The 18636-nt window shown below is 40.7% G+C and overlaps 2 protein-coding genes across 3 annotated transcripts in view; one reads left to right on the top strand and one right to left on the bottom strand.

The window, feature by feature from the left end:
* The window catches only part of nf1a (neurofibromin 1a), an 86041-nt gene that overhangs the window by 23014 nt on the left and 44391 nt on the right, over positions 1-18636 (top strand). For both annotated transcript variants that reach the window (XM_042064730.1, XM_042064731.1), the window contains exons 26-35: positions 3365-3576; positions 3835-3996; positions 5071-5174; positions 6124-6259; positions 8700-8762; positions 12748-12906; positions 14796-14893; positions 15062-15208; positions 16257-16403; positions 16537-16647. In XM_042064730.1, the coding sequence (XP_041920664.1) occupies positions 3365-3576; positions 3835-3996; positions 5071-5174; positions 6124-6259; positions 8700-8762; positions 12748-12906; positions 14796-14893; positions 15062-15208; positions 16257-16403; positions 16537-16647 (1339 nt within the window). The remainder of the gene's footprint in view (positions 1-3364; positions 3577-3834; positions 3997-5070; positions 5175-6123; positions 6260-8699; positions 8763-12747; positions 12907-14795; positions 14894-15061; positions 15209-16256; positions 16404-16536; positions 16648-18636) is intronic.
* On the bottom strand, positions 1487-3145 carry LOC121684658. The gene is made up of 3 exons (XM_042064733.1): positions 2838-3145; positions 2349-2747; positions 1487-2267 (listed from the first exon to the last, which is right to left on the bottom strand). The coding sequence occupies exons 1-3, from the start codon at positions 3019-3021 to the stop codon at positions 1555-1557; spliced, it is 1296 nt and encodes a 431-aa protein (XP_041920667.1). The 5' UTR covers positions 3022-3145; the 3' UTR covers positions 1487-1554.

Raw genomic sequence — 18636 nt, forward strand, 5'->3', positions numbered from 1 at the left:
AAAGGCAAAAAGCCCAAACAATATGTACTATGAAAGAATAACAAATTGTTCAATAAAGACCTAAGATATGTGCAATTATGCTTAATACAGGTCTTGTTGAGCACGTAAACACATATTAGTTAAGTATTAATACTTAACATGTTCCTTAAACTAAAATATTAGCCAAAATATCAGTCATGTGTGACATGAATACTTCCTAGTGTTTATAGTGGAGTATTCAAATCATACAGTGCTCTAAAATTTCCCTCGTATGAATAAAGTATCTATAGCACTGAACGGTTTCTGTTTTGGAACTCAATGCAAAATGTAGTGGTCAGAGATCCACACAAGTACACACTTTCCATACACAAGTAGAAGTGCAGATACTTCTGTAAAAGAAGACTACTAAAAGTATAAGTAGTGATTCAACTTCTTTACTCAAGCAAAAGTAACAGAAGTACATGCTCTGAAATGTACTTAAAGTATAAAAGTAAAAAGTATCTTAGCATTGAGGACTTTTACCAGTTGTTTCCTTTATAAGAAATGTTCTGTAGCCTACAATGAGATTTCAATTTAACTGTTATAATAACTCAATTACTCCTGTAACAACTTTTTTACTGTCCCTATGGCATTTCATAAAAAATTCAAGCTAGCTTGTTGCTTACTAAGCCAAGGATGAACTTGCAGTCTTGTTTGAGGTAAGCTCGCTGGCAGAATAAGAGGACAAGTAAAAAATGTCTGAATATTTTTCCACACATTTTTAAAGAGGAAAAGCAAACAAAGAATAGGATGTTTTGTCATCTGTGCATGGGTAAATAATAGTGGCAAACTAAGATGATAATATGTCTGCACAACATGTGTATCAATATCTATATATTCATTTATCTGTAATGCAACAAATGACTGAATGTCTGTCTGTCTGTCTGTCTGTCTGTCTGTCTGTTTGTTCGTTCCTTGCATCTCCCAAACTGTTTGTCCAACTTCACACATGGCAGGTGGACTGACATACATTGAAGCACTTTGAAGCCATTCGTAAATATGGAATGCTGTTGGTATTGTCGTTCATTTATTTAGAGTGTCACATTTTCAGAGCATTAGTTCAGAGCAGAGTAGGCTCTGGCCACTCCAGCGGAAGAGACCGAGTGCTAGAGTGTGATGTCAGTCTGGCTGGACAGAATGATAGAGTAATTTGAATAGGTTACGCAGTTGCAAATTTCTCAGCAAAGTACATTAGTCATTCAGTAACATTTCATCACCTTGTTGTGTTGTGTCCATATTGATTCATAGAAATCATTAGTTATTAGAGAGAGAGAGGCATGGTTAATATGGGCACTGCACTAGTTGCAATATCGTTTTAATATTAACTTGACCTGTGCTTACATTGTGCAAGGGCAGCGAATTCAAATAGTGGGGGAAAATAAAATATGTATTAAATTAATATTTCTCTCTTATTCACTAATACTAGAGAAGAGTAAGGAGTCACTGGTTTTAATAATAGTACATCTTTTATTTAAATATAATACAAAAATAGTGTGTCAAAACTAAGCTTTATCTTTTTAATGGACTAAAAAATTTTCAGTCATCTGCCTCGCAGACAGTCAGGAAGCCCATCTGTATGGCTAAATCCCAGATGCCTGGAATGGCATCAAGTTTTTCAACGGCATCATCTGGAAGAACAATGCCCTCTGTGGCGTCATCCCACCACGTCTTCTGTGGAGGCTCATTCCAGTCATGGAGGCTTCCTGTCTTTCCCTGGAGCTCTGTAGTGCACAATGACCCCTCCATTGCTGGGATGGGCTCAGCCTTGAGCTTGAGCTCCCTGTAGTAGGAGGCCATGTCACGGTGGTACGCCATCATTTTCACATAGTTCACTCTATTGTAATAGTCAGTTGATGTCTTGGGGACGGAAGGGATTTGACCACGGGCCCCAGTGAGGAGGCTAGCTGGAGCTACAGAGGTGGACGGAGTTTGGCTGACCCTCGGAGAATATAATCCTTCCTGGGACACACTGCAAGGCACCTGGGCTGACTGTTGACCATGAAGGACCTCTGCAGGGAGAGTGAAGTTCCCCACAAATCTAAGGTGTCCAGCCTCCTTCAGCGATGCAGTTGTGTCATCAGATTTGGCCATGAGGTTCATCACATTGTTGAGAGACTTCACACTCTCAGCAGATGATCTAGTGTGTGAGCTTCTTATGCCCACATGGGTCAAATCACTAGTCTCCTGCGGATGAAGAGCAGTGGCCCACTGCAGCCTCTGCTCTTGTGTTGGCATGTGCGCATCAACACCTGAAAAGAAACATACCTACTAGTTACTCTCATGGTTAGTTATTCATATTAGCCACATATAAAGCACATGGACTTTCTTACTTGTAGATGGGTGGGCATAGTTCATGTTCCCACTGTCACTACTATGGGACCAAGTGGGATTGAGTGGTGTCTTCTGGGTGGATGAAACACCACGGATGACTGCACTTCCAGAGATGGTGGACTGTCTTGAATTCAGCAGGGCAATGAACTGGTCCTGGGTGACGTTTGAAGCATGAGAGAAGTTCTCTACAAATGTCTCCTTCCTCACTGGAGCCACTGCTGCAGGCTTGATGGGAGCCACCTGGCTACTCCTGACACTGGTGAGCTGAGGATGGTTAAAGTTGCCCACAAAAGTGAGGGTTTCCATTTTCTCTCGAGGTGTTGTGGTGGGCAGCTTGACCATACCACTATATCCCTTCTGGGCAGCACGCCAGTCTCCAGACTCTCTCCAATACTTACCTAGAAATATAGAAAAATATCAATCATAATGGAACTATAGCTACTAATGTAATTATTCAGAGCTGTCCAAGTGAAAGATTGTGTTCTTACTTGCAGAAAACCGTGTAGACCGGACATGTTGGTATTGGTTGGTATTTGGAGTTGTCCAGAGTGGCGCCATGTTTCTGTTTTCCTCAGCAGTGCTGAGCCAGAGAATGTTTCTCTGAGACAGAAGCTGATGTTCAGTACCAATCCAGGATCCTGTTGGGTTGAATGTTCTTCGGTAGAAAGCCATGGAAAATTTCAAAATTGCCTTGAAATCGCAGAGGTTAATCACAAGTGACCTGCCTTCAGCTTGTTCAAACAAGAAGTGGCTTAAGAAAGTTTTCCAACATTCTACTTTGACGAACGTTCTACCTTGCCAACATTCTAAGGCTGAACATTCTAATGCAAACATTTTGGTTGCCTAGCGATTACAATGTCATCAAATAGAATGCTCCTAGGATATGCAGCCCATAGTAGCTGAACAAATTCATAAATTGATTACCTGATGTTTCTTCATTCCAGAAGTATTTCCAGTATCCAGTTTTCCTCATTTTGAAAACCTCACCTCTCTTCACAACACTTGTTTCCAACAGGGCTGGGCTACCATAAGGACTTACAGACACGTGCCACCTTCATGGAAGTCCTGACCAAGATCCTGCAGCAGGGCACAGAGTTTGACACTCTGGCTGAAACTGTTCTGGCTGACCGCTTTGAACGGCTAGTGGAACTCGTCACCATGATGGGGGACCAAGGGGAGCTACCCATTGCTATGGCGCTGGCCAATGTGGTGCCCTGCTCTCAGTGGGTGCGTATAAGTCATCTCACTCCTTTTTTGTATTTTTTTTGTATTGATGAACACAATTTTTGTTCACAAAAATAGAGAATGTACGGTTTCTTGCAAATGGTGATGACTTTCAGGGGTTAAATAATTGTTTAAGCTATATTTTTTTATGTGCACCATATATATTGTATGTTTGTGTGCATAATACTGCCATAAGTGCATTTCTATAATGGCTCAACACTAGCATTTTGGAGAGATTGTTGACTGGATGTCTCCTCACAGGATGAGTTGGCTCGGGTGCTGGTGACGTTATTTGACTCGAGGCACCTGCTGTACCAGCTGCTGTGGAACATGTTCTCTAAAGAAGTAGAGCTGGCCGACTCCATGCAGACGCTCTTCAGGGGGAACAGCCTGGCGAGTAAAATCATGACCTTCTGTTTTAAGGTAAGGAGAACCAATAGGCTCCACCACAATGATTCAATGGTGTCCAATATCCAGTACTGACTGCAGCCCCTGTTAGAATTAATAGACCTCTTATAAAACTAGTAGGTTCTACCCTCTTGGACAAATTAATGGTCTATAATGATGTCTTTGGCTCTTGGTAGTTATCTTGCAAGCAATTTAGTTGTTCACTCTGTGGTCCAAGGAGAGTAAAGTAAGTAAGCGTTTATATGGTGCATTTTTCATGCACAAACGGCAACAGTCCATTGCTGAAATTTAACCAGCTGAAAATGTCCATGGGCAATGATGTAAACCGGGCTTAACTGTTTGCCGTCTGGAGAGCACTGGAAACACAGATTAGCAGCTCGGGGGACTTTGGACTGATAACAAACTAGCATGAGGATTTGTGGTTGTGAAGAGTTCCTGAGCAATCTTTCAGTCCAGACGCCAGGTGTCTAGCCTACCATGGCAGCTCAGCAGCAACTCGGTGAGCTTGTGCCAGTGACAGATCTCTCACAGAGTAGACCTACAGCAGTCCTGAGCGATCTCTCTGACCAGACAGTGGACGTGGAGCTTGTGCATCATGGATGGACACTGGACAGATCTCTCAACAGATCAAGCAATATAGGTCTGTCTAAGGCATGGCTTTTTAGTGCAGTGGAGTAACATTAATATTACAGACAGGTATCAGCCAACTAATGCTCGGCAGGACATTACGAGGACTAAGCTTGAAACTATGGAAAATGACATCTATACGTTAAACAGTTAAAACGTTTAGCATGATGAGTAAGTACATGAATAAAAGAAAACTTTGTAGAAACGTACAAATATAATAAAAAATCATACAAAACCTATATGGCAGATGGAGTGGCATCACTGTATACAAATTATGTTTGAATATGAATCACATATCGTGATGGTGATACAAAGTTGTCATTAATAAATAACACACATGTGTTGTACATTAAAAAGCCCCCCCATGCTTGATTTGCTGTTGCTGTATATTTTTGTGTGCATCATCTGGTCAGTGTTTTTGTTCATGCAACTGACCTTCCTGGCGTTCTGACCTACCCGTAGGTGTATGGGGCAGCATATCTACAGAAACTTCTGGAACCTCTTCTCAGAGGGGTGATCACCACACCAGAGTGGCAGCAGATTAGCTTTGAAGTGGATCCCACCAGGTAGGCCTCACCTCAGTCACCTGCTGTTTAACATGATGTTTGGCAGGAAGTCTGAAATCTGATGCTGTCTTTTTGTAACATCTGGGTCATAAATTCCATCTCTAACATTGTTCTCTTGGGGGGATATTGTTCTAGTTTTTATTTATAGCATCTGTGTGATGGGAATATGTTGTACAGCATGTGACAACCTCAATGAAACCCAGTTTTCATGCTTGGGGAGACTGAGACATCACAATCTACTAGTGATCAGATATTAAGTCTTTATGTTAAAGACTTAAAATCTACTTTTAGGAGGCAAATGCTACAAATGACACTTGCACAAATAATAAATGATTACAACAATTAAACAGTGAAACACAGTCTGTCCTATGCCTACAAATCATGTGTCTTTGCACTTAACCTAGAATGTCAGGTTCAATCTGAATTGTATACTGTCTCTTGCTATCCATTAGTGTGATCCAGAGGTGGCATAACTAACATCAAGCACACCACAGTGTCTAAATATTTCAGCTGCTGCACAGTATTGAATGCCAAGGCCAAGTATTATTGGACATGATTGTAGTGTATTTACCAAGAGCATCAGTCAGTTCAAGATGCTTTCTGCTAACTGCGCCGAGTTACAAATTCTGATCTGCCTTGATAATTATTCTACTTTGTCTTTTATTACTTTTTTACTACTTTCGCCTTTGTTTTTGCTTACTAATTATTCTTTATTTTTAAATGATTTTACCTTGTGTTTTATGGTTTCTTTTTATTATGATCTTTACCTTTTGAACTATTCTTTGACTATATTGCCCTTCTATGCTTTTATTTGTTATTATTGTTTGGTTTTGTTTAGGTAAAGCACATTGAATGACCTCTGTGTATGAAATGCGCTATATAAATAAACTTGACTTGACTTGACTTGAAAGTACATGTTACTGATTCTCGCATTATGTGTGTGCTCTAGACTAGAACCAATGGAGAACCTAGAGGAGAACCAGAAGAACCTTCTACAGATCACAGACCGCTTCTTCCTAGCCATCATCAACTCCTCCAGCGAGTTCCCTCCCCAGCTACGCAGTGTCTGCCACTGTCTCTATCAGGTACTCCCAGCAAGACGGTCTCATGCCACTCTCCACCCTCCACAGGCACCACAAGCCTTTCCTCCTAAGCCTGATCCGTATACGGCATCCTCTCATTGCACACGTGTGGGTGGGGGTGCGGTGCTGATGATGGGCACCTGTGCCACTGCTTCAGCTAAGGCCCGAGTACATGCTGCCCTCCCCCACCGCACGCTCACCCTCACAAACACCTTGAGCCAGCCTTGCTGCTTACTTGAGATTTACATGCACTGAGAAAACATAAATGCTGCTTTCTGCCCACTGCTCAATTGCACATTTTTCATCCTTATTTCAAGTGCACACACACACACACACACACACACACACACACACACACACACACACACACACACACACACACACACACACACACACACACACTGATTACTGTGTTTCCAATAAAGCTTTCATCTCACCCTTCATACCAAACTGGCTCAACGGCTGGAATAGTTCTGTTAAGCTAATTGCTTATTTGTCTATTTGCCTTCATTTCCTCTGATCTGAACGCTCTTATGCCTTGTAGAAGAGTCTCTTGTTTTGGCTCTTTTTTTATCCACTCCACATGGTCCTACGGATTTGATTTATGACTTTTGCTGGATAGCTGCTAGGCAAATGAATGAGTGTGTGATGGGAATGTTGTAATATGTAGTGTATCCTGTAATATGTTGGCTACTTGTGTTTGTTTGTTTTATGTACGGAAAATTTGATGACACATCACACTTAGGAAGAGTCCCAGCTTATATTTAGAAATGTGTCGTGTGTTGGTTAGCAGATCATGCAGAAAGTTTAGTCTAATTCAACCAACCAGGGTCATGTAAATTCTGAAAATGGTAAAGCCCAGACAATCCCCTCTTTTCCATGAAATGGGGCCCAGAGAAGACTTTCATGATTTAAATATGTGTTCGGTCTCTAGTTTCACAGTGTTTGCTTGCCTGGTTTTGGCTTAAGTTCTGCACAAAGGCGTCTGTGTGCAGTGTCAGACAGCAGACTGCATGCAAGCCATGCATGAGGCAGGATCAACTTTGTGCTGTTTTCCTGCCCATCATATTTGCATGGCAAATTTTTCGATGGCCCATTTTTAAACTCTTTTTTTCTTGTTCTGTTTTCTGTTGAATCTTTTTCTTGATTTAACCACCTGTACTCAATCTATCAATCTATACTCAACGATGATCTCCCTTTTAAAATGAGGCGCTGTCCAGACACCCTCACCCTAGTTCTCTGCTCACATGTGGGGCAGCTGTGGACTACTGGTTAGCACTTCGAACCTGTAACCGGAGGGTTGCCGGTTCGAACCCCGACCAGTAGGCATGGCTGAAGTGCCCTTGAGCAAGGCACCTAACCCCTCACTGCTCCCCAAGCGCCGCTGTTTATGCAGGCAGCTCACTGTGCCGGGATTAGTGTGTGCTTCACCTTACTGTGTGTACACTGTGTGCTGTGTGTGTTTCACTAATTCATGGATTGGGATAAATGCAGAGACCAAATTTCCCTCACGGGATCAAAAGAGTATATATACTTATACTTATACTTGCTCTCACATTCAGTGCCATTCTCACCTTCACACTGATAAGGGTGCTGTGGTTAGGGTGAGCTTTCATACAAGTATAGGAGAGGTCAAACTAATCCACAGAAGAAGGAAAGAAAGAGAATATTAGAAGCATTAATGTGTGTTTGTATTTCAGGGGTATTTAAAACTAAATGGTCAGCTTGGCCTCTGTGGCAAAACATAGGTTTGGGCCTTTTGTCCTTTATTAACCACCAACTTTTTCTCTCACTCACTCAAACCCCCCTCAGATTTGTCTTTTCTAACCCCCCCCCCCCCCCCCCCCCCCTCAAAAGTGTCACAGCTAGATGGGCCACTGTGTTGCGTCATGTTTACCTCAGGTGGATAGCACTGCCTTTAACCATCTGCATCGCTTTAGTGTCCGTCCTCATCTGGGACTTCATGAGGGTGCACATCATAGATTATGGGATTAGAGAGGTATTTGTTCCGAGATGGCATAATGACCAGCCTCAAGGACACAGACCTCTGCCTGTTGTTAGCCACATGAAGGAAGAGCTATTGAGTCGCCTCTTTGAGGCCTTTGCTCTTTGTCAGTCCTATCATTATTGTGTAGCTGGAGGTTAATATGAAGAGGCCACTACTTAAAATGAATGAATGGCAAACTTCCTCTACCACAGTCTGACTAGTTTGTTAGTGTGTGTGTGTGTACTGTACGTGTGTGTGTACGTGTGTGGTTGTTTGTTTGTGAGTTTGTGTCCTCCTGCAGGACATAGAGGTTTGCTTCTCTTTCATTGTCAGCATGTGTTAGTGAGTTTGCTATGCAGGTGCGTGTGAGTGTGTGTGTGTGTGTGTGTGTGTGTGTGTGTGTCTCCTTTGTGAAGCCGGTGCTGTGACCTGTTTGTGCTCATCTCTATTCTGTAGGCTACTTGCCACTCTCTACTGAATAAAGCCAGAGTTAAAGAGAAAAAGGAAAACAAAAAATCAGTAAGTTTGTGAGAACCTTTTCTTGCCACTTTCCTTTTTTTAAGTTCCGTGAAGCAAAAAAAGCAAGTCTTTTTTGCATTTTGTTCCCCTTGGGGGGAAAAAAAACAAGAAATTCTCTCTTGGTTTGGTGGAGTGCTGTTGTTTTATGCTGTTCTCGCAGAAATGCATCCATGCCCCAAAAGTCTGTGTACAATGTCCTGGGGATTCCTTGTACTAACTCCAAGCTTCCCAGCTCCATATTTTTTATTCCATTTCCACTTAACACTCTAACAAAAGGAAATCAGCGCTGTTTAGTGCTCTGGTCTTCCTGGGCTACTTCATGTCCATCTCTGCTCCTGTCTGGACAATGGGGATGACAGTCCTGGCAGAATCTCAAGTGTTGATTTTATGCTAGGTCCTCTTTTTTCGTTTACCTTACAGGCCAGGATGCACCAATGTAGCCCTTTTGAAGTAGTGCAAGTACATGACGTTTGGCTTACCCATCTTTATGCTTCCTGATGTTTAAAGCACTGCTTTAAATGTTTGCCGATTTGCTGGCAGAGTTGCAAATGCTGTTTCCTTAGAATCTAAACATTTAGTGTTGATAGGCTGCCCATAAAATTTGTTAGTAAAATTTAAATTTACATTTGGCACTAAACTGCTACATTGGTGCATCCTTGTGGACTGTTTGATGGTGTTTGTAAAGACTGCAGGCAGTTGTAAGGGTGGCTAGTTGGGTTAAGATGCATGTGCTATCTGGGGTGTGTCTTGCCTCCCACAAACATACTAGCTTGCCGCTTGCCCATGGCATTGTGCTCAGCTAGAGTGCTCAAAACGTGTGTTTGTCATAACCAGCTCACAGCGATCACCATGATTGTGCTTGTATGTATATCTTACAGTATTCTGAAGTAGCTGTTTGGGGTTTCTCACTGAAGTGAGACAAAGAACATACCGATACTAGTTATCTGTGAATTGTCCAGCATTGTACTGGAGTCACTCAGAATACTGTCTTGTATTTAATATTGTGCTTTATTTGTGTTTGGTGAGTGTGTGGAGTAGATGAGTTTGCGTCTGCATGCGGGCACTGGACAGGGTTTCGGCACATCTTTAACCCCTTCATTACCAACTCATTTCTCCATTTTGCTAAATGTCTCTCTCTCTCTCTCTCTCTCTCTCTCTCTCTCTCTCTCTCTCTCTCTCTCTTCTCTCTCTCACATTGTCATTCTGCTCAATATTAATGATTTACCTGGTATGTAAATGTGTTCCTTATGATATAATAGATGTTCCAGTATTAACTCTACTAGACCTAGGGCTGGGTGATGTGTCAAAAAATGTAAACACTAAACACAATCTAAAAGTGTTTGCAGCCAAAACATCAAGAGCATTTTGGACCCAGTGATGTAAAGGCTACTTTAAAAGGAAAGGCCCTAAAGTAGCAAGAAGGTAAATTGAGAAAAAAAGGTACATTTACCAGAAAAGATTTGTTTTGTGTAATTATTTAGTTGATTCTTTAAACACAGTAACACCATTAAATGCATGGGAAAATATCAGATTTAGCAGAATCAGAATCGTTTCATTGCCAAGTTTTTTTTCTTTTTTTCACATGAAAAAGAAACAAGGAATTTGACTTGGTGAAATATATATGCGTACTGTGTAGATTCTTCTGTAATGTAATGATGTTGTGACAATCTAGAGTTGATACTAGCAAAAAGTAGTGCAGTGTCTCTACTCATAAACTAATCTTTTTTACTATAATGTGCACAACTACAGTTAAAATGAGGCAGAGTCTTTTAGCTAATAGCATACAGAGAGCAATTTCCAGGACTGTTTCTCTACTGTGGCGGTATGGTGAGCAGGCAATGCACCAATGCCATTCTAGAAAGTAAACCTTGTCTGCTTTGTGTGGAATACTCAGTTCCTGGTTAGAACCAGGCCTCGGTACAAAATTGAAGCCCCTGTTTTGTAAAAAATGTATGCTTGTAGAACATGTGTAACCTATCCCAACAACACATGATTGGCTCTACAGTATGTGTGTCCTACACCTGGTCCCTGCGATGTGATGGCTCTTTATGAGCTAAGGAGAGTATGCCTGGTGCTTCTACTGCTGCCTCACATGCTGTCCAAATGGAACAGATTTTTATCTACTGTAGCTTTTAAGTATATCAAGGACTTCATCAAAGCACTTTTCTTTCCACTCTTATTGTCAAACTTCTCACATTATATATATATATATATATATATATATATATATATATATATATATATATATATATATATATGTATCATTAGTGTTTCATTAGCCCAGCCCTAGGTCTGCTTCAATAAATCAATAGTCTGAGGTTGTCCTTTTCCTTTAAAAACTAAGTACGTGCTTATGTAATCATAACATGAATTGGTATGTTTTTGCCTAATCCAGCATTTTTGCTCAGTCTTGAAAAGCAATTCTGATGCCCTGAAACAGGCTGATTTTTTTTTTTCTCTGTGCATTACACATAATTTGGAAACAGGAATTGCAACACATGGAACTGAACATATCTTGGACTGTTGAAGCCAGATGTGACTAAACCCAGTGTGACCAAAACCGCTTTACCAGTTCACCTTTATCATCGATAAATTAAGTTTGTTATAAGGAATATAGTGTACTGTAATTTGCTAATACAGAGAGGTTTTATCATCATATTACAGTGGTGCAGATTATTAAGATTATTGATTATTGGCTTCATTCTGGTTCACGCACCAGATGTTGAACCGCACAAAGCATTTCGACTTAAAAATAGGAACTGGCACATTTTTATTTATTTATTTTTCCCCTGTGAACCAGAGTAGGCATGCCATTCTACAGTTCAGATCTACACATAACACCCTCTGTTGATGATGCATCTTTGGTTCCATTCAAAACTGGTGGAAGTGCGGGCTGGTTCACTGGATAGCAGCACGGTTCAAAGAATTCAGAATGGACTCTGTTGGTCAAAAAGCGTCTTTAGTGGATAGGGGTCATACTGACTCTTCTTGAGATTGTAAGTGACATTGGACTAAGACAATATGTTTTCAAAAAAAATTTGGGTCACCAGAAAGGATGGTGTATTTGAACTGTGTTCAAGATTTTGGACTCCTAGTCTTACGGTGTAGTTCATTACTGTTGGGCTAAACTGAAAACATATTGAAAAAAGCAAGTTATTTTATGTTATGAAACAAACTCCGTTATACTTGAAAGGGCTACAAATGAGTGTGTGTGTATGTGTGTGCGTGCGTGCGTGCGTGTATGTGTGTGCATGCGTGTGTGTGTGCGTGCGTGCGTGTGTATCTGTGTGTGGGATAAAACCAAGCTGCAGTGTCCCCTCTAGCCCATGGTTGATTCGCTGTGTTCATGCTCATAATGTTTTCATTGAACAGTCTTTCAACGCATTTGTGATCAACAGTAGGACCCATTTTTCTTTCTTTTTCGTTTCATTATGGTTCTGTGGCTTTCACTTTACTTCTTTTTGGTTGTTTTACATGGGTCATTTCTGTTGTTTTACATGGGTCATTTCTGTTGTTTTACATGGTTCATTTCTGTTGTTTTACATGGGTCATTTTGTTGTGGTTGGGATTGTGTTTTCAGTGTTTCTTTGGGGCTGTTGGCTGGTGTAGAGAAAGGTAAAAGGTTGATGGACTGTAGACATCTAGTGTGTACAGTACTGTATGTGCTCCGCTTGCTGACCACTGTGTTCCCTTCTCACCTTTTACCCATCTCCCCCTTCTCTATCCTGCTGCTTGTCTTTTCTGGCTCCTTCCTAATACCTCTATTCCATACTGCTCTCCCATACCTCCTGATACCTCTATTCCATGCTGCTCTCTCATACTTCCTGATACCTCTATTCACATACTGCTCTTCTATTACACCCAACTCTATGGGAACCCCTGGCCTGACTACCGCCCTGCCCCTTACTTTAACTCATCTCAACATGCACCCCCAATGCCCTACCTACTCCCCTCTTGTATCCTCTTCTCCCCGGCCCCCATACAGGTGGTGAGCCAGCGTTTCCCTCAGAACAGCATTGGTGCGGTGGGTAGTGCCATGTTCCTGCGCTTCATCAACCCTGCCATCGTGTCCCCTTATGAGGCTGGCATCCTGGACAAGAAACCTCCACCCAGGATAGAACGGGGGCTCAAACTTATGTCTAAGGTAAAGTATAGATGTGTATACTATGAACTATGATTTGAGGAAGTGTGCAGTATGTGAAGTAGGGGTGTCACGATTTCGATTTTATATCGGAATTGATCGAAATTACATCTCAATCCCGAACTTCGAGCTCAAAAATAGAATCAATGATGCAGCCACACCCCTTATGTGACGTCCAGCATGTATGCCAAGACGGCGCACAAACGCACACGCACGTGCTGAACTGCAGCATCAACACTGCTCTAGTTTTAGGCTGCAGACAGTTGAAATATACACATCAACCTACCGAAATCGAAGCCCCACTTGCTACTTTGAAATCACCGGTGTGTATTTTGTCGTTCATTCACGTCAGTTAACACTAACTTAGCCTACTCAACTTAGCAAGTGAAAAGATGATCTAGTTACAGTCCAAAATTACTCTTGCTCTTAAAATGCACATTGATAAGTACATATTCCATGAACACTAACCTTGGGTCTCTTCGGAGTGTGCTGAAACAATCAAATTATCATTCTGTGTTGTTTAATTTCACTGTGTTCACGTCTCTGTTTTAGCCTAATGTTAGTTCGGTTTACATTACAACCTCGCGGTTGGAACGGTTTCAAAATAAAACGCGGTTTCAAAAGAAAAGCCCCCCGAAACAAAAAGGAAAAGGCCAAAAAAACTATAAGTAATGCATTAATAGTAATATTAACAAAAAGATCGAAAATCGAATCGAATCGTGTCTTTAAAATGGAAAATTACATCGAATCAAGGATTTGGAAAATCGTGACACCCCTAATGTGAAGGGAAGACTAATAATGAACAGTCTCAAGGTCAACTAATAGCTTAGTGTAATTTTTTGCGCCTTACATTGGAAGCACAGGAAATGTTCACCAGAATAAAAGATATCAGTGTTTCCCCTAGAATTTAAAAATGGCACAACACAGAACATTATTATTTACAACTAATTACAAAAAAGCTTAATCATAGGCCACATCTCACCTGTGAGCTAAACTATTACTATGTAGAATGTATAAACTATAGACTTCTCTTTCATGTCATTACACTGTATTGGTGCTGTGCAAGTCTCTTTAAGGCCGTGACGGCCCGTGAGGCTTGCTTGATTCTCACGGTTTTAAGCTAATTTAGTAGCGTTGTTGTGCATTGTGCATAAGGATATGTGGATGAAATTAATTATGTTTTCCATGTCAAAATAAATGTTCAAAATCCTGACACCTCGAAGAAATGGAATTATGAATTATAGGAGATAAGTGTCTTGTAATGATAAGTTCTATGATTTTGGGTAGCTCTACAGGAATTACAAATAACTATCTCCAGATGTAAATGGCTGCGTATCCTATTACTAAAATTCAATTAAACCCACCAGTAGTCTAGACCTTAATTTCACAGCATAGGTATGATCGCAACACAGGGCTTGACAGCATTGACTGTATATATAGAACAAACAAAAACGAAACCCTGCGTGGAATTTATCTGTGAATAGGCTACTGAAGGTAGGGGCGAGCGATCTCGCTGGTGTGTTTAATTTGGTTCCTTGGTTAAAATGTAGGCCACGTTTATTTGCATGAGATTGCGTCTTCTAATAAACTTAAACATAAAAACAAACAAACGTGATTTCCTGTGAAATCCCTGACTGTGCCTTCAACGTAAGCCTCTTATTTGTTGACATCAAACCTGGAGAGGAACGAACGGCAGCTGTTCCCAAAGTTCACTTGCATGTTTTTTTTTTAATTAGGCAACTTCTTTTCGCATAAATTCTGAAAAAAGGCGCTTAAATTCTAGGAGCTTAGGGGAAACACTGGATATTAAGCTCGCTCACTTGAGAGATTTCAGTATTAGTGCGTTTTCTGTCGGTCTTCATGCCATCATTCTTCGTTTTCTTATTTCACAGATACTACAAAGCATCGCCAATCATGTCCTATTCACTAAAGAGGAACACATGAGGCCTTTTAATGACTTTGTGAAGAGCAACTTTGATGCAGCCAGACGGTATATATCTTTTCACTGCAGCTTTGTTGCTGAATGCATAAATGTGCAATATATTATTCAGTTATATTCAGATCAAAACAGCTGCAATTTCCCCTGTGTTATTGTAACCTCTGTGGTTGCAGGAAGACCTTGGGGCACCTTGTTTATTTTCTAATGTCTGTTCCGTAGGTTCTTCCTGGACATTGCCTCAGACTCACCCCCTAGTGACTCAGTCAATCACAGCCTGTCTTTCATTAGTGATGGGAATGTCCTTGCCTTGCACCGCCTCCTATGGAACAATCAGGAGCGAATTGGCCAATACCTTTCAAGCAGCAGGTCAGTTTGATTGATTGACTTATCATGCAGTGTCCGTAGCTGTTATACTTTATAAAAACGAATGTATACACAATACAGTAGGTGAAGGTTTTTGTCTATTTTTCCGCCATCTTGCCAGTCAAGAAGTGAGTTGTCCAAAACCTTTCTTTTTAGTAAACTCTAAAGTTTGACTCGGGTACATTCACAAAAAGATCCTAGCTTGCATTTTGGCGAGTTACACTTTAAGACGAGCAGTCAGAACTTTGTGTAATCATACACAAAATTAAAATCACTGTTTTCTTCAGTTGATTTGATTGATTTGCTTTAACAAATCTAACCTTTGGTTTGGGTTTTGTGATATGCCTTCCAAACTGTGCTGCAGGAACCGTAACCAGACATACTGTATAATAGCCTAAAGTGTAGATGCATACAGTTTTGCACATTTGGCAATTGTATCTGGAAAGTAATGGGTCATTAAAATTCTAATAATCAAAGCACTAGGGACACTTGGCCTTGCAATTGGACTTTTATCTATCTACTTTAAACATATTTTTTTATTGTACACAATTTGCTTTTTTATTAACTGGCAAATATACATCTAAGAATGTGATTATGCAGCTTGTAATGCACACAGAAGAAGTCGGTGAATATCTGGAAAATGACACTCTAATGCAGGGTTGGGAAAACTACGGCCCGCCAAGCACTTTAATCCGGCCCGCCAAGTTCCTTCTACTGACCATTTATAAACTGTTAGAGGGCACAGCCATAGGCATAGCACTAGCATTAGGCTATATTTGAGAGGAGCTGGCAAAAGATCATTGAGAACTAAACATGAATTGCTCTTAAAGTGACAATGCACCATTTATAAATTAGTTAAACATCATCAAATTAGCAGTATTTTTTAAACAATTCATATTTTAAAACAAAATTATAATCATTTAAATTATATAAAACCTTTTTTTTAGGCCCGCCGGCCAATTTTCCAAAACCCAGTGTGGCCCATGAGCCAAAAAGTTTGCCCTAAGTTTGCCCTCTTGCTCTAATGAAAGAGTCACTTTATCCTTTACAGAGATCACAAAGCAGTTGGTCGGAGGCCCTTTGACAAAATGGCGACTCTCCTGGCTTACCTAGGCCCTCCAGAACATAAGCCTGTGGCTGATACTCACTGGTCCAGCCTTAACCTCACTAGCTCCAAGTTTGAGGAGTTTATGACCAGGTAATATAACAAGACCTTAACACTATTTATTTATTTATTTATTTATTTATTTATTTATTAACTATGTCATTTTTCTCAACATGATTAATTCAACTTGCTGGGTAAAACATCTGAGACTTTGATATGTCAATAGGCACCAAGTTCATGAAAAGGAGGAGTTCAAAGCCTTAAAGACCCTCAACATTTTTTACCAAGCTGGGACCTCAAAGAGTGGGAACCCCGTGTTCTATTACGTGGCACGGAGGTAAGTTTTATGTCAAACATTTTGAAATTTGGGATGTTCACACTTTGCCACATTTACTCACATCTCCTTAAATTTAATTTGGCTCACACAAGAAATGGCTGCCACTGGCCAATCAGAATTCAGCAGCCATTACAATTTTGTGCAATTTTGTGATGTACATGTTCAAACTTACAACGAAATTTGTCATGCTTTATCCCTAGTTTGTGAAATTTGCAAAGCTAGGTGGACCCCTCTGATCGCCAATTCTAGATCTGGGCATATGCACCTGTACATTCCGTTTTTGGTGCAGCCATCTTTCACACCAATTCTACTATGATAACTGTGACTATATCTACTATTGTTGTAGCACTACCTATATACTGTTATGGATTCAGAATCTAGTCTAGTCAAAATATAGGAATATTTTTTTCAAATGTTAAAGAAATTCAGTTGAGGCTGTCAATATGTGCTTCAAAGTTTATTTTGTATACATGTATATATGTAGTGTAGGATGGCAAACTAGACTCAGAACATGCTTTCAGTTACCAAAAGCACAGAAGAAACACAACATGCACAATCATCTCAGTTCCTTCACCATCTTCTTCTTTTCTTAAACTGTCAAGTGCAATGTATCTGCAGTCCCAAAAAAAAACACATGAATTTCCAGCATGCTCTTGAGTAGGGCTAAGGGTGGTGTTTGTCAGAGCTTGCTTAGGATGCACTAATATCGTTGTGAAGAACCATGCAGGTCAATGAGAGGGTGAGTACTCCAGCCATTCTGAAAGGCATGGACTGCGCGATGGCAGAGTTGTTTGCAGTATTGTTGTTTGCCGTCATGGAAGATTGTTTCATGGTGGATGAGCTTATGGTGCTGTTGCCCATAATTGTGGTTATGAGCATCAGGGTGATCAGTGTTTGGAGAAACATTGTTTGCAGTGACCTGGTTTAAAGAAAACAAAACAAAACTTTAAAATCAGAGAGGTTTTTGATATTGAAATATCCTCCTGTAAATGTCTGCTCTGTAACATTGTATTGTTTTATGTCTCAAATTTAGAGTAATGTAGTTTGTATTATATTCTTTTCTCCTCGGTTTTCCCTTTTTCTCTTGTCAACACCTTCTGGTCTGCCTCTTAGGTTGTTCTTTTTCCATTTTTCGGTCAACAAGAAAGTAACAAAAATGTAAAATGCAAATAACTGTCATTTTATGTGCAAAGATGGTTTCTGTTAAAAATGTATCTGAAACGGGTTTTGATTGATTATGGTGGTTATGAAGAATATGGCATTTAATGATAATGCAAGCAGGGATGTAGTGGAGGCTAAACGCAAGTAAACGCAGTTTACCCACCTCTGACATTTCAGAAATAGAGTTTATCCAGCTCTCAAAAGAGTTTATTCAGCAAGTACAACTGTTAACATTTAAAAATCACACTGTATTATCCACAATCACAATATGTACACTCATCAACACTTAATGCCACTTGTATTGTTATAAACCAGGGCTCCAGACTAACTTGTTGCATTGGTTGCACTAATGCGCCTAACTTTTTTATTTAGGTGCACCAGCACAACATTTAGGTGCACCCAAATTTCGATCCATCGAGGGGGCAGCCGTGGCCTACTGGTTAGCACTTCGGACCTGTAACCGGAGGGTTGCTGGTTCGAACCCCGACCAGTAGGCACGGCTGAAGTGCCCTTGAGCAAGGCACTTAACCCCTCACTGCTCCCCGAGCACCACTGTTGATGCAGGCAGCTCACTGCGCCGGGATTAGTGTGTGCTTCACCTCACTGTGTACACTGTGTGCTGTGTGTGTTTTAACTAATTCACGAATTGGGATAAATGCGAATTGGGATAAATGCAAATTTCCCTCACGGGATCAAAAGAGTACTTATTTTTCATCGCGGCACCTTTAACGTCACAATTTCAAGGTCCCCTTTTTATTGCTCTCCATATACATTCCGTGTCTGAGCTGTTGTCAGAGCATGGACCAGGAATGACAGTATTGATTTGAT

Source organism: Alosa sapidissima, chromosome 15 (assembly GCF_018492685.1).
Source record: "Alosa sapidissima isolate fAloSap1 chromosome 15, fAloSap1.pri, whole genome shotgun sequence".
Lineage (NCBI taxonomy): Eukaryota > Metazoa > Chordata > Actinopteri > Clupeiformes > Clupeidae > Alosa > Alosa sapidissima.

Excerpts from the sequence above, each read along its gene's own strand:
- LOC121684658 (XM_042064733.1), bottom strand. The coding sequence starts at position 3,021 with ATGGCTTTCTACCGAAGAACATTCAACCCAACAGGATCCTGGATTGGT. Across the intron at positions 2,748-2,837 it reads GTCTACACGGTTTTCTGCAA|GTAAGTATTGGAGAGAGTCT; the intron begins GTAAGAACACAA and ends CTATATTTCTAG. Across the intron at positions 2,268-2,348 it reads CTATGCCCACCCATCTACAA|GTGTTGATGCGCACATGCCA; the intron begins GTAAGAAAGTCC and ends GTTTCTTTTCAG.